The sequence below is a fragment of the Gobius niger genome (assembly GCF_951799975.1).
Source record: "Gobius niger genome assembly, chromosome: 11".
NCBI classification, from domain to species: domain Eukaryota; kingdom Metazoa; phylum Chordata; class Actinopteri; order Gobiiformes; family Gobiidae; genus Gobius; species Gobius niger.
The window spans coordinates 32,135,284-32,153,684 of record NC_136862.1 but is presented as its reverse complement, the minus strand read 5'-3'; the positions used below and the strand labels follow the sequence as shown (position 1 = coordinate 32,153,684).

General features: G+C 39.7%; 1 protein-coding gene across 7 annotated transcripts in view; it reads left to right on the top strand.

Moving 5' to 3' along the window:
* Window positions 1-7,205: 7,205 nt before the first annotated feature.
* The window catches only part of rapgef6 (Rap guanine nucleotide exchange factor (GEF) 6), a 195,498-nt gene continuing 184,302 nt past the window's right edge, over window positions 7,206-18,401 (top strand). For all 7 annotated transcript variants that reach the window (XM_079566299.1, XM_079566302.1, XM_079566301.1 and 4 more), the window contains exon 1: window positions 7,206-7,392. In XM_079566299.1, coding sequence (XP_079422425.1) covers window positions 7,318-7,392 — 75 coding nt within the window. In that variant the 5' untranslated portion in view covers window positions 7,206-7,317. The remainder of the gene's footprint in view (window positions 7,393-18,401) is intronic.

The following is an 18,401-nucleotide window of genomic DNA, read 5'->3' as shown; positions in this document are numbered from 1 at the left end:
GGACTCATCCTTGGCACAAATATGAAGCAGTTCTGCTTGCAGATCTCTGTGGTGAGAAAAGAGGAGGCAGGAGGCTGCAGAGCGTCACGACACGTTTCTGATCAAAATACAACTCGGATCCAATCATCTGTCAGTCCTCTGACAGCGCACTTCATACCCCATGATCCCTTGGGCCTTTGTAGTTCAGGCGGCTCTCGTGAGAACACCGGCACCGTCACACAGGTGGCGTCAGAGTAAGGCGGTGCCATCGTGGATACGAATCTGACCAGCATGCAGCGCTCGCCGACAGCCGCCTGCAGCCGCCTGCAGCGCCTCGCTCACCTTAAGCACACCTAGTTTCCTGCTGTTTATCTGGAGGGGACGAGGCTCCGCCTGGGGACAAGGCCCCTCCCATGTTCTCTTCCTTAGTTCAGCCCAGCACCCGCCCCTGCAGATTTAGCTTTCACACATTAAGTGCGGCGCTGTTTTCGGGATTTAGCTGTTGAGTGCCAGCAATCCAGGCCGTTTTTCATGATGTTTGTAGCATCACAGCTTATTCTATGTTTTAGCCATGGACACATGCTATGGCTCATTTGAAAGGGGGGACCCTAAGCTCTCTGTAGGTGAAAACTGTTTAATTTGTGCCTCAGTTCCTAAGAAATCTAAGCTAAACAGAGGGCAATTTTGATCAAAATCACAGATTTTGACAGAGAGCGAGAGAGAAATGTCGGGTTTACAGCTGTTCACTCTGCAACCCCACGCCCCCTCGGACATAAAAAAAAGAAATATATATATGAAATGTCCAGATCATGACTTTTTTGTTGTGTTTTTTGTTGAGTTGTCGGGCAGGTTTTCGTTGCTCTTTTGTTGCTTCTTCGTCACTTTTTCGTCACTTCTTTGTTGCGTTTTGGTCACATTTTTGTTATGTTTCCCCTTTAGTTTTCGTCCCTATTTTCAGGGGCGCTGCCAGAAATTCTGGGTCCTATGGAAACAAAAAATTCTGGGCCCCCTACATTGCTGTTGTAGCTTTTTTTTAACTTTTTTTTTTACAGATAATCCCCTCTTCAGCCTGGGCCTTAGAATCGTCCTAACCTTTCACCCCCTTATGGCACACATGGCTATTTTGACACTTTTTTTCCCCAAGAAGCTTTTAGATTTGGGTAATGTCAAACAGGAGAAAATGTGCTCAGTTCTGGTGGGGAATAAGAGGTTGACCAAAAAAATAACTTAAAGGTACACTGCGTAACATTTTGGATTATACTGTTGCCATCAGTACAAAACATGTTCCTAATGACCAGCTCCACACAGTACATGCTATTTCTGCAGTAAGAAATCAAAGAATGGATTTGAATGGAAACCTCACCTGTTTAAATCTCAAATTCTGCTGCCTTTAGTCGACATCTCCATGGAAACGAGCTGGAGACGCACCCACTCCCGGTAAAGTTCTGCCATCTCCTAGGAGAGCTGAGCTGCTCACAGCAAAGGCACATGTTTGTTTGAGCTATTTTTCAATGCTGAAAACATCTGTCAGAAAATAAAAGCTTGTATTTCAATTTTATTTTTTGGGTAAAATTCTACGCGGTGTGGCTTTAAAAAACGCTCAAAAACTAAACAAGATATAGAATCCAATCTGAACAAATACTTGTAATTAACCTCTTAACTCCCGCCTGAACCGAGAGGATCTTTTTCCTCACGTCATCAGATTTTTTTTCCATCAAATGTTTGTTGGGTATTCAACTCATTTTTGTAACTTTTTGTCACTTTTTTGTCACATTTTTATAATTTTTTTGTCAATTTTTTAATAAAATTTTTGTCATATTTTTGTAATTTCTGCGTCAATTTTTTGTCAATGTCTTGTGACATTTTTGTGATATTTTTGTGACATTTTTGCCACTTTTTCATAGATGTTTCGTCACTTTTTTGTCAATGTTTTCTCACTTTTTTGTCACATTTCCATCATTGTTTTCGTCTCAGTTTTGTTGCTATTTTCACTGCTTTTTTTCCAGAAGCTTTTGGATTGGGGTAAAGCCAAACTGGAGAAAATGTGCTCGGTTCAGGTGGGAGTTAAGGGGTTAATATACAAGGAAAACAAAAACTAAAAACAAGACCAAACTCAGTCCATTTTTAAGATTTTGTCGTTGAAAATACTGGTATAGAGAATGTGACAAAATGCCTTTTTAAATATATATGAAACCATACAATGATAAGAAACAGTTTCAAATTGATATCTCTGAATCCTTTTTTTGTCCCCTGTTCACCTGACGCTAACTCCGCCCCTCTCAGGTGCAGACAGGACGTGAGCAGGAGGAAAACAGGCGCACCCTGCGAGTTATGCAACGACACAAGGAGTGTCCCGTCCCATGAGTGACACACATTTCCTCCGGCTGCTTCTGACACAGGACCAGCGCATTCACCACAGTGTTTACAAGTCCACACAGAGAAGCTTCTCACATGCTTCAGAGAGAACACGGCCTACAGGAGGACTCCAAACCTCAGCCAAGCTAACACAGAACCCTGGGTCAGAGTCCAAATCCAGACGAGTCAGACTAAAACACACAGGCTGAGCTAAAATCATCCATAACAAACCTCTGTTCCAAAAGTGGCTTTGGCAACATGTTTTCACTTTGTTTACGTCTTAGTCTTTTGATGAAAGTGGGATTTCATTTCAGTCGAGATTTAGTGAAATATTTCTCTTCGATTTTAGTCTAGTTTTAGTCTGGAAAAAATGCATGACGAATTTAGTCAACTTTTCATTCATTATATCTATTAAAATCATATTTAAACTCTTACCACCCGCCAAAACCAAATGCATTCTCTCCACTTTGCCATTGTCGTCACTTTTAATTTCCCCTATGTGTTTTTGTCACTTTTTTATTACTTTTCTGCTGGATTTTTGTCACTTTTCTGCTGGATTTTTGTAATTTTTTTGCTGGATTTTTGTCATTTTTCTGCTGGACTTTTTTCCTGGATTTTTGTCACTTTTTGTTGGATTTTTGTGATTTTTTTGCTGGATTTTTGTAATTTTTTTGCTGGATTTTAGTCTTTTTTTTTGCTGGATTTTTGTCCTTTTTCTGCTGGATTTTTGTAATTTTTTTGCTGGATTTTTCTGCTGGATTTTTGTCACTTTTTGCTGGATTTTTGTCACTTTTTGCTGGATTTTTGTAATTTTTTTGCTGGATTTTTGTCACTTTTCCTGGATTTTTGTAATTTTTTTGCTGGATTTTTGTCTCTTTTTTTGCTGGATTTTTGTCACTTTTTTGCTGGATTTTTGTCACTTTTTGCTGGATTTTTGTAATTTTTTTGCTGGATTTTTCTGCTGGATTTTTGTCACTTTTTGCTGGATTTTTGTCACTTTTTGCTGGATTTTTGTAATTTTTCTGCTGGATTTTTGTCATTTTTTTGCTGGATTTTTGTCACTTTTTTGCTGGATTTTTGTCACTTTTTGCTGGATTTTTGTCATTTTTCTGCTGGATTTTTGTAATTTTTTTGCTGGATTTTTCTGCTGGATTTTTGTCACTTTTTGCTGGATTTTTGTCACTTTTTGCTGGATTTTTGTAATTTTTCTGCTGGATTTTTGTAATTTTTTTGCTGGATTTTTGTCACTTTTCCTGGATTTTTGTAATTTTTTTGCTGGATTTTTGTAATTTTTTTGCTGGATTTTTGTCTTTTTTTTTGCTGGATTTTTGTAATTTCTTTGCTGGATTTTTGTCTATTTTTTTGCTGGATTTTTGTAATGTTTTTTGCTGGATTTTTGTCTTTTTTTTTGCTGGATTTTTGTAATTTTTTTGCTGGATTTTTGTAATTTTTTTTACTGGATTTTTGTCTTTTTTTTGCTGGATTTTTGTCACTTTTTGCTGGATTTTTGTCATTTTTTTTGCTGGATTTTTGTAATTTTTTTGCTGGATTTTTGTCTTTTTTTTGCTGGATTTTTGTCACTTTTTTGTTGAGTTTTTGTCATTTTTGTCGCTTTTTTGGTCACTTTTTTGCCTCTGTTTTGAAGAAGCTTTTAGATTTGGAGAATTTGGAGAACCGGAGAAAACATGTTCAGGTGGGAGTTAAGAGGTTAAACCCCGCCTGAACCGAGGACATTTTCTCCAGTTTGGTTTTACCAAAATCTAAAAGCTTCTTGAAAATAGCAAGTCAAAATAGCAACAAAAATGAGACATAAACAAGGATGAAAAGGTGAAAAAAAAGTGATGAAAAAGCATTAAAAATACGACAAAGTGATGACAAAGTGACGACAACGCAGCAATAACGCAAGTTTTGTTGGTCTTAGCTTTCAAATGAGGCGTAACACTGGACTGTAGGCTGTAGACTCCAAGCTTTTAGATTTGGGAAACAGCGAACTGGAGAAAATGTGCTCGGTTAAAGGAACAGGCCGCCATTTTTCCACACTGAGATATGTTCTTACCTGAGCTTAGACGAGTTGATACATACCTGTCTGGTCTTTGTGCGTGCGCTCAGTCATGAAAAACGACCAAAGCTGTTGTTAGCATTTGGCCTCTCCCATAGCATTCCTAGAGCTCCAAACGGGGGTGAAGTTGGAAGCTACCACGCTCTTCCAAGGGCAGTGCCTACATTTTTATTGACGTAAATATTGAAAATAATAACTGCAGTTCAGCGCTCAATATAACTAAACAATGGAATTCTGTTTATTTAGCCTAGCCTATCGCTAAATGTATGTTTCCTACTTTTATTTTTGAACTGTCTGTGTTTGGAAATGTGCTTAGTTGTTAACACCATCTCCAAGGACCCTTCCCTGCTTCCAGAAGTAAGAGAACCCCCCACCTTAACAGAGCACATTTTCCCCTGTTCGGTATTACCCAAATCTAAAAGCTTCTTGACTGGAGCTGACAGACTATAGGCCAGTGTAATGCCTCATTTGCAAGCTACAAAATGGGTCTAAACAGATCTTTTCCCTCGCATTATTGCTGTGTTGCCGTCACTTTCATTTTTCATCGCTTTCAAGTCGCTCTGTTGCTCTTTTCTCATGTTTTGGTCACTTGTTGCTTTTTTTTTTTTTTTACACTATTTTGTTGCTTTCTTGACACTATGTCATTTTTTTCTTTTTCTTTTTTGTAGAGTTTTTGCCACATTTTCACTTTTTTGTCTTATTTTTTTTTAAAGCTTTATGGTCAGTTTTTCCCATTGCTGTTTTTGTTACATTTTCGTCACATTTTCGTCTTGTTTTTTACTTTTTTTTTCAAGAAGATTTTAGACGTGGGTAAAGCCCAGGGGCTGGACTGGGACTGAAAAACAGCCCTGGACTCTGGACAGCCTGGTCCAAATTAGTGTAAATGCGACACTTCCACAAAGACATATATGTTAACCTCTTACCACCCGCCATCACCGAAAGCATTTTCTCCAGTTCGGCTTTACCCAAATCTAAAGGCTTCTTGACTGGAGAGCAACACTGTAACGCCTCATTTGAAAGCTAAAATCTAGAAAAGTGACGGTAACTTTTTGTCACGTTGTCGCTGCATTTTTGTCATGTTTTTGTTGCTTTTTTTCTGCTTTTTCATTACTTTTTTGTGGCCTTTTGGTGTGTTTTTGTCACTTTTTTGTCACTTTTTTGTCACTTTTTCGTTGTGTTTTTGTCTCTTGTTTTTTGTTGTTTTTTGTCATGTTTTTGTTGTTTTTTCATTGCTTTGTCGTCATTTTTTTTTCCACATTTTGTTGTGTTTTTGTTGTCTTTCCAGCACATTTTTGTTTTTGGATGCTTTTCTTTTATGCTTTTAGATTTGGGTAAAGCTCGGTTATGCCCGGGATTAGGGTAAGGTAAAGTGAGAGGCCAGACCTGTGGCCCTAGAGCCAGTGGCCCTTCTGTGCTCTTCCAGAATGGCCAGTCCACCCCTGGTAAAGCCAAATTTGTCGGTTCAGGATTGGGTTAAAAAGTTTAATATAACTTACGCACAGGACCAGTTCAACGAGAGGCAAATTGCATTAGCCTATATTATATTTTTATTTAATTTCTAGGTTTGGACAAAGCATCTAACCCCTTAACTCCCACCTAAACCGAGCACATTTTCTCCAGTTTGGCTTTATCCCAGTCCAAAAGCTTCTGGAAAAAAGGCGTGAAAATAGCGACAAAACTGAGACAAAAACAATGATGAAAATGTCACAAAAATGTCACAAGAAATTGACAAAAATGTGATGAACAAATGTGACAAAATGTGACAAAAAAATGACAAAAAATGTGACAAAAATGTGATACAAATTTGACAAGAAAATGACAAAAATGTGACGAAAAAATGACAAAAATGTAACAAAAAAATGACAAAAAAATGACAAAAATGTGACAAAAATGCGATAAAAATTTGACAAAAATGTGATAAAAATTTGACAAGAAAATGACAAAAATGTGACGAAAAAATGACAAAAATGTAACAAAATGTGACAAAAAATGACAAAAAGGTGACAAAAATGTGACAAAAATGTGATAAAAATTTGACAAGAAAATGTCAAAAATTTGACGAAAAAATGACAAAAAAATGTGACAAAAATGTGATAAAAATTGACAAAAATGGACCAAAAAATGACCAAAATTTGACTAGAAAATGACAAAAATTTGACGAAAAAATGTGACAGAAATGTGATAAAAATTTGACAAAAATGGACCAAAAAATGACCAAAAAATGACAAAAAATTGATACAATTTTTACAAGAAAATGACAAAAAATTGACGAAAAAATGGACAAAAATGAGTTGAAAACAAATACAAAAAAATAATGAAAAAAAAATCTGACGACGTGAGGAAAAAGATCTCTCGGTTCAGGCGGGAGTTAAGAGGTTAATTCTTTTTTTTTTATGTGTGCCAAAAAACAAAAAAACAAAAACAACGGCGAGTCGATTTGGATCACTCGTTGCAGCGGCTCTCCCCGCTGCCCGGTAGGGGGCGCCTCAGAGCGGACAGATGTCGTCAACTCTCTCCGCTCTTTGATCCGGGCGAAGGAGGGACCAAATCCACACACACACACACACACACAAAAACTACCTACCGCCGCCGCGTTCTCACTCTCGAGCCAACTCCCGTGGAAACTACCCGACATGAACGCCCACGGGAGCCTCGCGCGCACAGCCCTCTGCCTCCTTTTCCCCTCGCGCGACACTTTTCACTCACTTCTTCTTCTTTGCTGAGTGACTTTCTGTTCTCGCCGTGCCCTTCTGGAGTTACCTACATGCCCAACCTTATGCGCGTGCGAAGAAGAAGAAGAAGAGGCGAAGGAGGAGGACATGGGCTCCGCTCGGGACTAAACGGGCCGACAAATCTGGCTTTTTAGTTTGGGATTTTTTTTTTTTTTTCTCCAGGGAAAGAGGGCGAGCTTTGGAGCCGAAGTGATGAAAATGACCGGGGCGATGGAAACTTCCTTCAAACTCGCTTTAAAGAAGGCGCCCTCGCTTCGCAGCACGGAGGTAAGTCTGCAACAACAACTACAAAATAACAACCTTTATATCAGCGTCAAAGTCCGCCTCCCTCTTTCTGGATAAAGTTTGCATAACCTTCAAACGTGCTGCAGGTTCTTCAGCTCCGAACTGAGTTACAGAAACAACACGTTTCTGAAAGTTAATTTATGCAAATGTGCAGGTAGGCTATGCTAATGAGCTAGCTGTCAATCTGTCTGCTGAGCACGTGCGGCCCTTTGTGGTTAGCGTCATCATAATGAGCTTAAGGAAAGTGTCATTTAATCATAATGTCGTTGTTTTCTTTGTTGTGGACGAGGTTGTGGTTGGTAAATGTGTTTAAATGTGTCAGTTTGGTTCATATTTCTATATATATGATAAATAGTTAGCTGTAAGATTGCTAGCGTCAAAAGTAGGCATTGTTGTTGTTTTTCTGTAGTGACATTTTGTCAAAGTGACTCAAATGTTCACCAAGTTTGCAGAAGCAGGACCTGTGAGGCTGCTAGTGCTGGAGCTTTTGTTGTTTTGAAAAATGTAAACAGGTAAAAAATAAAGGGGGCTTGACATTTTCCTCATTTCATTTCATTCAGGTATGTGTTGTACCTAAAATATTGATAATATTTTATAATATTTAATATATATATTTATAATTTATAATTTAAAAGGAGATGTGTATATGAGTGTTGTTTTCAGAGGTGGGTAGTGGCCTAGATTTACTACAAGTATGTACTTTTTTTCCCAATAATTGTACTCCCTGGAGTTGCAGTAACTTCTACTTTATAAGTAGTACCCGTACTTTAGTGATGTTTGGTTGCTCTCATTTTGAGTAGATCTGAAAGTGAGAAAAGCTTCATGTGTCACATGTAGGGCTGAAACAACTAATCGATTAATCGACAACTAATCGATTAATCAACAACTAAGCGATTAATCGACAACTAAGCGATTAATCGACAACTAAGCAATTAATCGACAACTAAGCGATTAATCGACAACTAAGCGATTAATCGACAACTAAGCGATTAATCAACAACTAAGCGATTAATCGACAACTAAGCGATTAATCAACAACTAAGCGATTAATCGACAACTAAGCGATTACTAAAATAGTTGTCAACTATTTCAGTAATCGATTAATCGTTTTCTAGTAAACACAGACTAAAGTAGAGCAAAAAAGACATGACAATTATGTATTTTGGATGAAAACCTTCTTTGTTTTTAAAATTAGAGTCTGCAGTGTTTTGTACATTTTAAATTTCATACATTTCTGTCTTTGTCTCGTCCAATCAGAAGCAGAATTAGCTTTATTTTTATAAAAAAATTGAAAAAATACAATTTCCATGCACCTTTCACAGCCAAGCGATTAATCGATTAATCGTAAAAATAATCGATTACCAAAATAATCGTTAGTTGCAGCCCTAGTCACATGTAAATATGTGTTTTGTCCTTTTGATTAAAGTATATGTTTTTTATGTTCAGTGTAGGGCTGCAACTAACGATTATTTTGTAATCGATTAATCAATCGTTATTTTTTTTTACGATTAATCGCTTGGCTGTGAATGGTGTAGGAAAATTGTATTTTTAAAAAATCACAAATAGAATAAGTGGCGCTGCCAACTTTGGCTAAACATTTAACTAAGAGAGAGACTTCGAGCTAATTCTGCTTCTGATTGGATGAGACACAGGCAGATATTTATGAAATTTACAATGTACAAAACACTACAGACCCTCACTTTAAAAACAAAGTAGGTTTTCATCCAAAACACCTAATTGTCATGTCATTTTTGCTCTATTTTAGTCTGTGTTTACTAGAAAACGATTAATCGATGACTGAAATAGTTGACAACTATTTTAGTCATCGATTAGTTGTCATTTCTCTCGATGATCATTATTGTTTTGCTTTGTTTTGTTGGTAAAGAGGCCCTTTTTGGGCAGATGGAAGATCAGATCTATGTTGGTTGAATAGTTGCTAATACGGCATTAACAGAGTGGATATTGTTCCGCCCTCGTCCAACTTGCAATGTCATGACATGCATTCTCTTCAGGCAAACTCTATCTGAACCACAAACCACACACTGTTCCAGTTTGGTTATTTTCTAACTTCCGAATGCACAGACGGGCCGCCTGAGTTCACATCAAAGCTGTCGTGGGAACGCTGCTTTCCTTTTATTAAATGTCAATATTGTGTTGCATATTGAATGATTGTTGTCTACAATAGCCTCACTTTGAAAGGGGCTCAAAGATTTAGGCCTTTCCAAAGACTTTTATACATCTTAGTCTCAATATTTTTGCTGTGTAACTTAAAATAATGTTTGTAATCATAAAATATGACTTTAGATGTTATCAGATATTGTGCAAACGTGCCTCTGCTGCTGTGATGAAGAGAGAAACTGTACATGAAACTTTCTGTGCAGGGAAGAGAGTTTGACCTTAGACGGGATCAGAACAAGTCTGTCTGGACTTAAGTTCTCTGTGGAGGAGGATTATTGAAATACATCTATTTTTGTTGAGGATATTATAACGTGGTTTATTTTCACTCAACACATTTTTTTGGAGGGCTTGCAGTCGTCCAGGGATCCATTGTTGTAGAGATACTATGTTTTTCTGTCTATTTTCCCCCGTCTTTGTAACATTACAAACTTTGCGCAGCTATTTACTCTCCGCGGCGCTCGAGCCCCCGGAGAGGCTTGGAGTAAAGTAGAGTTTGACTCATCCTGGCCCTTATTGAAATGCAGAGGTGGAAACACAGCTGGTTTGGCAAAGCTTTAGTTCCACAGCGGCCCCAAAATAGCCCAAACGACTCACTCCTGCCGCCCATGTCCTAAAAATACTTCATCCTCCAAAAATGGTCATATTCATATTTTAACGCAACAGTAAACGTTGTGGCTCCTTCAGCGACCTCTTGGCAGTATTAATACATCATGAAACCATCCTCATGGCTTGTTTGGCCTCAGCTCGGTGTGGAGCAGTGAAAAGTGCCCTGTAGGGCGGCCGGTCCCGTCACGTGTTTGTTTGCGGTGGAGGTGAAGTTGAAGTTGAAAGACTCTTTGACGCGTTTCAAGAACCCGTCTTCAGACGAGTTCGACAAAACACAACTTTGTTTAGTGAACAAATATCCCAGAGGAGCATTAGCCACATCAGAGAAAGCTTTGGACGTTTTGTGTTTGGATTTTCATCAAAAATAAAAATGGAGTTGCTCCTCACAGCCACAAGGTCCCGGGTTGGATTTGATTGAAAATGCCTTCCTCAGACTCGGGATTGAGAAGAGTGAAGGAGTGTTGGGATTAAAAGGGAGCGTCCTCAGTGGAGTGTCCTCACTGTGGTGTGATGGAGCTGGTTCTTTCTTCATGTTTGCGCCAAACACTTCACAGCTCCATGACAAAAATGTGATCCCCTCTCCTTAAAAGATCTCTCTCCTTGAATCTTGATTTATTGTCAACCTCACCCTGGGTGAGCCTCTGTACATTTTCATAATGATAATAAACATTATTCTTTTAGCCTTCTTTATACTCTCTAAATAATTCCTCATTTCTGAAATAAGTGCGAGGTCACAGTTGAGGCGAGCTGCGCATGTGCAAACGACTGAGAAACAAACATCAGTGTAAATGTAGAACACACAGTCTATAACCTCTTAATGTATCATATCGGGTCATACTGTAAGGCCATACCATCTATATAGTACAGTCTTAACCTTGATAGATGAATAAATAACTAGGCTAATTGTAATACATGCTAACACGGCTATTGCTAATGTCCACAGCAGCTTTAAATCCTCTCACAGACGAGGCTCTGCGCTGCTAAAACATCCTTACTGCTCGGAAAGACGTACCTTTGCAGTCCTTCCATGTCGCCTTCAAAGCAGAGTCAGACTCTGGTCAAATCGAGTCTGTAATCAGGAGTCCTGCCTCCTTTTTTACACATAGAAAGTAGCCATGTGCTCTGGGTGCATCTCTGCCTTTCAAAGATAATCCCATAGATCTGGGAAGGTCTTTAGACGCCAGTAGGACTGAAATAGGCTGTGAAGCTTATAGTTCTGCTGCTGCTGCTGCTGTGGGGGTGAAATGGGTTTTAAATGCTAGAAAATACTTCAGCTGTCTCTCTCTCTCTTGTTTGCACATGCACAACTCAACACTGACCAAGCACATATTTCAGAAGTGAGAAATTGTTTGCGCTTTCCTGACACTTGCCCTGGGGCTAATTGACAGAGACTGGCTGTCATTTCGAACCTATGGCCTCTCTAACCAAACCTTTAGCATCTTTATGTGTGTTATGGAGCGGAGCGCTGCTGTATTGTACACGTCATGTAGCGACGGTCGGTTATTACCTCTGTACCGTTGGGAAATAAATCTCTTTTAATACTGAATATTCAATCCCCTTTCCTCTGTATGTTTTATTTATTATGTCAACTACTTTTCTTTAATGTGGGACAAGATTAAAATAGTTTTTTCGCATTAAATACTAATTCTGTGGAAACCTACTGGTGCCGTGCAAACATATCTCTTTATTTAGAATATATACAGTATTTATTTAGAAAAAATGCAATATTTCAGTAAACTTTTCTAACACAGTTTGTTTCATTAGGTTTAAACAAAACAAAAGTTGTTGTATTGTGGCATCTTGCGATACACATATAAAGTCGCCTGATATTACGACCACGATTTGGCGATTTATAGTGTGGCGCTGATTTTTATCCCTTTCTCTTCTTGGCAAAAGAGGTGCAGTTCCACTTCCATGTTTCATAATATACACATGATTTGAGTCTAAACAGCTTTAAATCGCCTTCTTATACTGCGTTGCAGACAATTCTTAACCTTTATGTCCAATTGTAATGGTAATGACAACTGGAGCAACAAGAACACGGACTATAATACGTGCATTAATGTGCCCTTATGTCATGAAAACTAGTGAACGTGGCTGATATTTGGCATTGGAAACTGAAAGAAATATATGAATGGTCGCTTTGTTACTTGCTTGTAGCAATCTTGCAGGAAATAGTAATAGTGTAATAGTGTTTGCTTCTGTTATTATGTGAATAGCTCATACAGTGGTTGTGAGTCAAAAAGCTGTTCTGAAAAGAAACGAGTTCTTCATTTTTTGTTTTGTTTCTTTGCTATTGTTCCTTGTTGTTGTTTTGTTTACACTGATTATACTATGAGAAATGAAAAGTTCATCATTTTGAGTTGGGGGTAGGCGCTCATAAGCTTTTGCTTCAGCCTACTCCTTTTGAGCAAAATGTATGCTCAAATAAATAAATAAATAAAATAAATAAAAAATAAATTCCCTTTGACTTTGTGGCAGTTTTTTTCCCTTCCCTCTTTCTCTGCCCTCCTTCCCCCAGTGCCATCCAAGACGTCTCGCCGTGAAAATGCTACAAATCACTCGGCGTTTAAATTTACGCTACTCCGAGATGAGCGCGGAGAAGGTTTTTTTTTTCTTTTTATGGGAATTCCAGGCGTCACAACACCGCGAGCTCCGAGCCAGTCAAGTGAAGAAAGACCAACTTGAGCGGAGACGTGTTGCACGCTGAATTGTAATAAGAAATGCAGAGTAGTTTAGGTAATGCTGACGCTTCAAAAGAAGCAACTTTATGTGGAAAGTATTCACTTCTGTCATTATGAGCTGTAGTAGGCCATTAAGGGTCGCCCCACTGACACGATGGCATAAAGGTTGGACACTCCTGCCCCACGGCCAGAAGGTCCTAGGCTGGATTCCTAAACAATATCTACTTGCTTCAGATTGAAAAGCTCTCATAGGAGGTCGGGCTGGGCGATGTTGACAAAAATTAATGTTTCAATATTTTTGGGGACGACGATGAAATGTTTTTGCAATCAATCAATCAATCAATAAATTAATCAATCCATCGAGATTATTGTCCTGATCAGATTACAAAGGATAGAACAAAAAAACAATCCATATTATTGACCCATTTCGCCCCCCTCCCTCAGTTTTCACGCAAAGTTTTCACAGTTTTTTACTAATTTGTCCTCACTTTTTCCCACATTATTTGGATTATTATTTCTTTTTTTCTTTTTTACTAATTTCTCCCAATTTTTTCCTCAATCCACCCCATGTACTCTCAATTTCTCAACCCCTGTTTTAACCTCAATTTCATCCCTACTTTTTCTTCTCAAGTTTTTCCCAATGTTTGCATATCTCCCAAACTGCACTGTCAATATGATCTTGGAGACAACCTATAGCCCACCTCTAGTAGGGGGTGGTATGAAAGAGTCATTTTCTTTTGGTCGTTTGCACACCTCGTTCCTGAGTCTCACTGCTCCATCTCTTCCTGGACGAAAAAGGATGTGCCAAACAGAGGAGAGAAATTTCATGTCTAAGATTTGCTGAATTCATAACGAGCAATAAAAGAGGGAGCTAGTAAACTGAATTGTTAGTCACGGACCAGACTGATTCCTAACTTTCCCAATCCAATCCTCCATAGGCAACTTTTGAGGGTCACTTTCACAGAAATGCTTCAAAGTTTTATTTCTACAAATGTCTTGAGTATATACTAAAGCAGGACAGAACAAAATGTGTTCCTCTACTAGAAAAGGTTTAAATGAATTATATTCCTACTCTTTTTAGTTTACTTTTGATCTTTTTATGAATGTAGTCTCTCCTTTGTTTCTCTGTAGTATGTGGGAGGGTTCTAGTATAAGCTATAGTAACCTTCATGTTTTCATAGCCCCATATTAATCTGTGTGTGTCCTACTATAGAGTGGAGCGATAAATCTGGTCTCATTGACACTCCTGTTATGCTGTCGTCTGCCTGTGACTTGGCCTCAGGTGGTGCATTGTTGAAACTTGAAACCTGAAGAGATTTGCATTGAGACTCGTCACGACCCACATTTCCAGGTAGAAATAAAGGCGCGCGAGGTCAGCGGAGTTATTATTAGGAGCACATTGTCAGGGAAAATACTCATTGAATGTTACGATAACAATGTATTTTTGTGCACGTTGTGAAGTGCCCGTTTTGCCTCACCTGGGTGGTGTTGCGTGTGTTTCCGCACCGTTTGGACATGAGGGCAGCTGTGGATGTGAAACTGTGTGGCGACACTTCCTCTCAGCGGAGCGCTCTGTTTTGAAACCCCACGAGCAGCTGTCGATAAGTGACGTCTGCAGCAGAGACTGAGATGGAAGAGAGACGAGGCCAGGGCTAATGACACCAAAGATCAGCTTCACCGGGAGCACAGACCAGTTAGGTAGTCGGGCTGAACCAAAAAAAACACATTGCAATTTTTCTCACAGATAATGTAATTGCTATTTGCCTATAATTTATGCAATTGAGCCACAAATGAACTTCGAAAACTGCTTTTAAACATCACGTCCTCAGTTATTAAGTTTCAGCTTTCAGACAGCAACAAGATACAAATCTTCAAGAGACAACGAGGCATTTTATTTTTTATTGAGTTATTGAGTTGTCAGAAAAACATCCTTAGCTTTAATCATTCTCAAATCAATGCAGTGCTCTTTCTCCCTCCCTCTTCAGCTACATAAAAGCTTTCTCTGAATGACCAGCTGCAAAGCGCTGCTTGTTTTATGAAAATTCAGCTCATATTTTTAGGTCAAAAACCTGCTGTAGAGATGTTACAATAGGTCACTAGCCTAACTGTAGAAATATTTGAGTGAATCACAGTCTAAAAACATCTTGGTGTATCTCATTGGGTCATGCTGTGCGGCCATATCATCTCTGAGTACAGTAATGGCAATGCATTTGCTAATGCGAACGTCCACAGCAGCTTAGACAGACACTCACTGAGGAGTAGAGCTGAAACAACTAACGACACCTATTTTAGTAATCAATTCATCTTTTTCTAGTAAACATGGACTCAAAAAGAGCAAAAAAAACATACAAATTTTGTTTTTATAGTTGGGGTCTGTAGTGTTTTGTACATGGAATATTTAATACATTTCTGTCTGTGTCTCATCCAATCAGAACATACAAACATTCACTTTAAGTTTACTCCATCGACATGTCCTCAAGCGATGCCACATTAGCATTATGGAATCAAATACAAAAAAAAATACATTTTTCATAGACCATTCACAGCCCATCGATTAATTGTGAAAATAATCGGTAGATTAATTGATAACCAAATAATCGTTAGTTTTGCAGAGGCTCTGTGCCGCTGAATTATTATTATTGTTAGGAAAGACTTTCTGTTGCAGTGCAAACATGTGGCCTACAGTCAGACTCTGGTCAAATCGAGTCAGCTGTAATCAGGAGCGCACATGGCTACTTAATATACGTAAACAAAAGGACATAGTTCAGCTCCCATTACAGCTGTTTGACTCTGACTCTCTCTAAAGGCGAGTCTTTCCTCACAATAATGATGTTTTAGCAGGTGCAGACCCTCCTCAGTGAGAGTATGTTTAAGCTGCTGTGGATGTGTTAGCACTAGCTGCGTTAGCAAATTCGTTACGATCAGGATCAGCCTCTTTATTTATCATGGAATCATGACTAATGCATTGGTTTTATATAGCGCTTTTCTGGACACTCAAAGACGCTTTACATTGTATTATTCATTCACTCCACACTCGGTGGTGCAGCACGAGACACGTGTGGAGTTTGTTTAGAACAGAGGAGACAAACAGGATTCTCCGGCAGTGACTTTTGATTGGCAGGAGCCAAAGGAAGCGAGGCTCCATCATTCTGATTGGACAACATGTCTGTCACTCAAGCGGTGGAGGCACAAGGGTGAATCAAAATCCCCAAAAGGTTACACAAAGGTTACCGCAGCAGCTCAGACCTCAATGTCGATGTGAAAAAGGTTAACTGTCCAGCCCTACTATATAGAGTTGAGGGAAATGAAGCTGTTCTTCAGTCAGCTGGACCTGGCCCTTAGACTCCGCAGTCTTTGAAGGCAGCACAGACCGTGAGAGACCGTGTGATGGGATCTCTTGCCATTCTGAAGGCTTTGTGGTTGTGATGTGTGGAGTAAATATCACAGACAACAATAGACGGGGAGGGGGCACTGACAAACTTCTCAGTAGCTCTCACGCTGGTCAGGATGCTCTAAGGTCCCTCAGTAGAAGGTGCACTTGACGGGACCCCGGACTCTAGAGACACTGTAGACTTTTCTTGGCCGGTGACGTAGAGTTTGTGGACCAGGAGAGGTTTTTGTGATGTGGACAGTCCGGAGTATTGTGTTGCTAATCATTTTGGCTGTCAGTGTTAATGTTTAAACTTTCGATTTATTAAAAGATAATTAACAAATGAATCATAGGTCAAATCTCAAAATATGTTTTGAGATTAAGATGCTGCATTATTGAACTGGATCAAGAGTAAAAGTATTGTGAATTGTGGTTCAAACACATTCATTTCCGCAGTGAGCTCTTTATAGATGTAGGTGAATCTAAACACTGCAGTAAAGTCGTCCAGATCAGAAACATCACAATAATGAAGTCTGAAAACACCGGCTTCACCTTCAAACTCTTCTGTCTCTCTGCTCTGCGTCTTTTCTTCACTCTCTCAAACTTCCCCACTGCCGTCACGACTTTTGTAATGCATCTCAGACCTTTTCTGCGCTGCGGCGTAGGCTCCATAAAGTTGGGAACATGGAAATTACCCCACAAGCCCCCCCAAATGAGAGCCCTTATCCCAGGCGCGAGAGTGCGGGCTGCCAGTGGAAACCCTCGCTCCAGCGCTCCACGTTTTGAATGCGAGTATTTGAGCGCCGGGCTGACGTGGCAGAGCCGCCCAGAGCAGATAAGACTCCGAGTGATTCACACAGTCCAGTCAGCACGCTTCATTCATAAGTTTGAGCTCACGACTTCTCACACAGCTACTACACCGTTTTTTTTTTTTACTGGGGCAAGTTTGTTTAATGTCGCACTGCAGCGTAGACATTAGTTTGTTGTTCTTCAGCCTAAATGTTAGAGGGCAGTGATTTTCACACCAACTACCACCTAAGATAATATTTGACTTTCTGACAAGCACAGATCCAAACCAGGTGTTTAACAGGACTGAACCTGACCTGAAGCGCACTCGTGCATTAGTGATTCTCAAACGGTGGTACAGCCTCAGAATAGAAACTGAAACTATGAAGTAGCAGTCTTTGAGAGTGGCACCTCACATCGTCTGAACTGCTCAGAGGCTGAAAGGCTTTTCCTAAATCTGCTCTTGTTTTGAGTTTTTTCTGTCTCATTGTCGGGACGGTGCAGTGCGAGACTGATGTAATGTATGGAAGCACTAAAGCACTCGATTGTAGTTATTCTTTCTGGCCTCATGGGCTGATATTGTACATGTTTTCTGTGGAAACCATATACTGTAAAAAAAATGGACGTCTTCTGCTCACTCCTCCCCGTTTACCATAATGACCACGGCCGTGGGGCAATTCATGGTGGATTTACAGACTCCCCCTCCCCAGCTCTGACAAAGCATGTTCCTAAAAAGGGCATAAGGGCGGGATCTTCACCGTAGCCTCGGCCCTTGCGTGACGTGTAGCTCGCGCTGCTCCAATGCTAACAGTCCGACCCTCATTAAGTACGAGATTTCAAAAATTCATATTACGAAAACCAGCCTGGTTTCTTAAATTGTGATTAACCCAGCGTTATCTCGGGAGGAATATCTAGCCTAGTCTAGTGTTGAAAAAATTGAAACCAGGCGTTAAAGTTGTTTTTAAGGTGTCTAAACTCCAATGCTTTTCAATGGGGGCCTAGCGGCCATATGGAGGTACTACAGCAATGGCGGCCTCTAGTGTCGTGGTCAAAAAGCAGGGCAGCCAGCGGCCATTGGTGGAAACCCACGCACAGACACATGGAGCAGGGGCCCCATCCTTCGAGGGCCGTGGGCTGTCCGGTACCGGGCTGCTTACTCACGAGTCCGTTCACGCTCTGTCTGAACTATAGGGATGTCCTGATCTGATATTATGACCTCCTGACCCGATCCGATATTTTGATGCTTTTCGTTAGCTGATACCGATCCGATACAGTCTTTTCGTATCATAGTTGTATTAAAATGTCGACCTATAATTGCAGCATTTTAAGTAAGCCCCGTCACAAAACAAGAGCAAAGCAGCAGATAT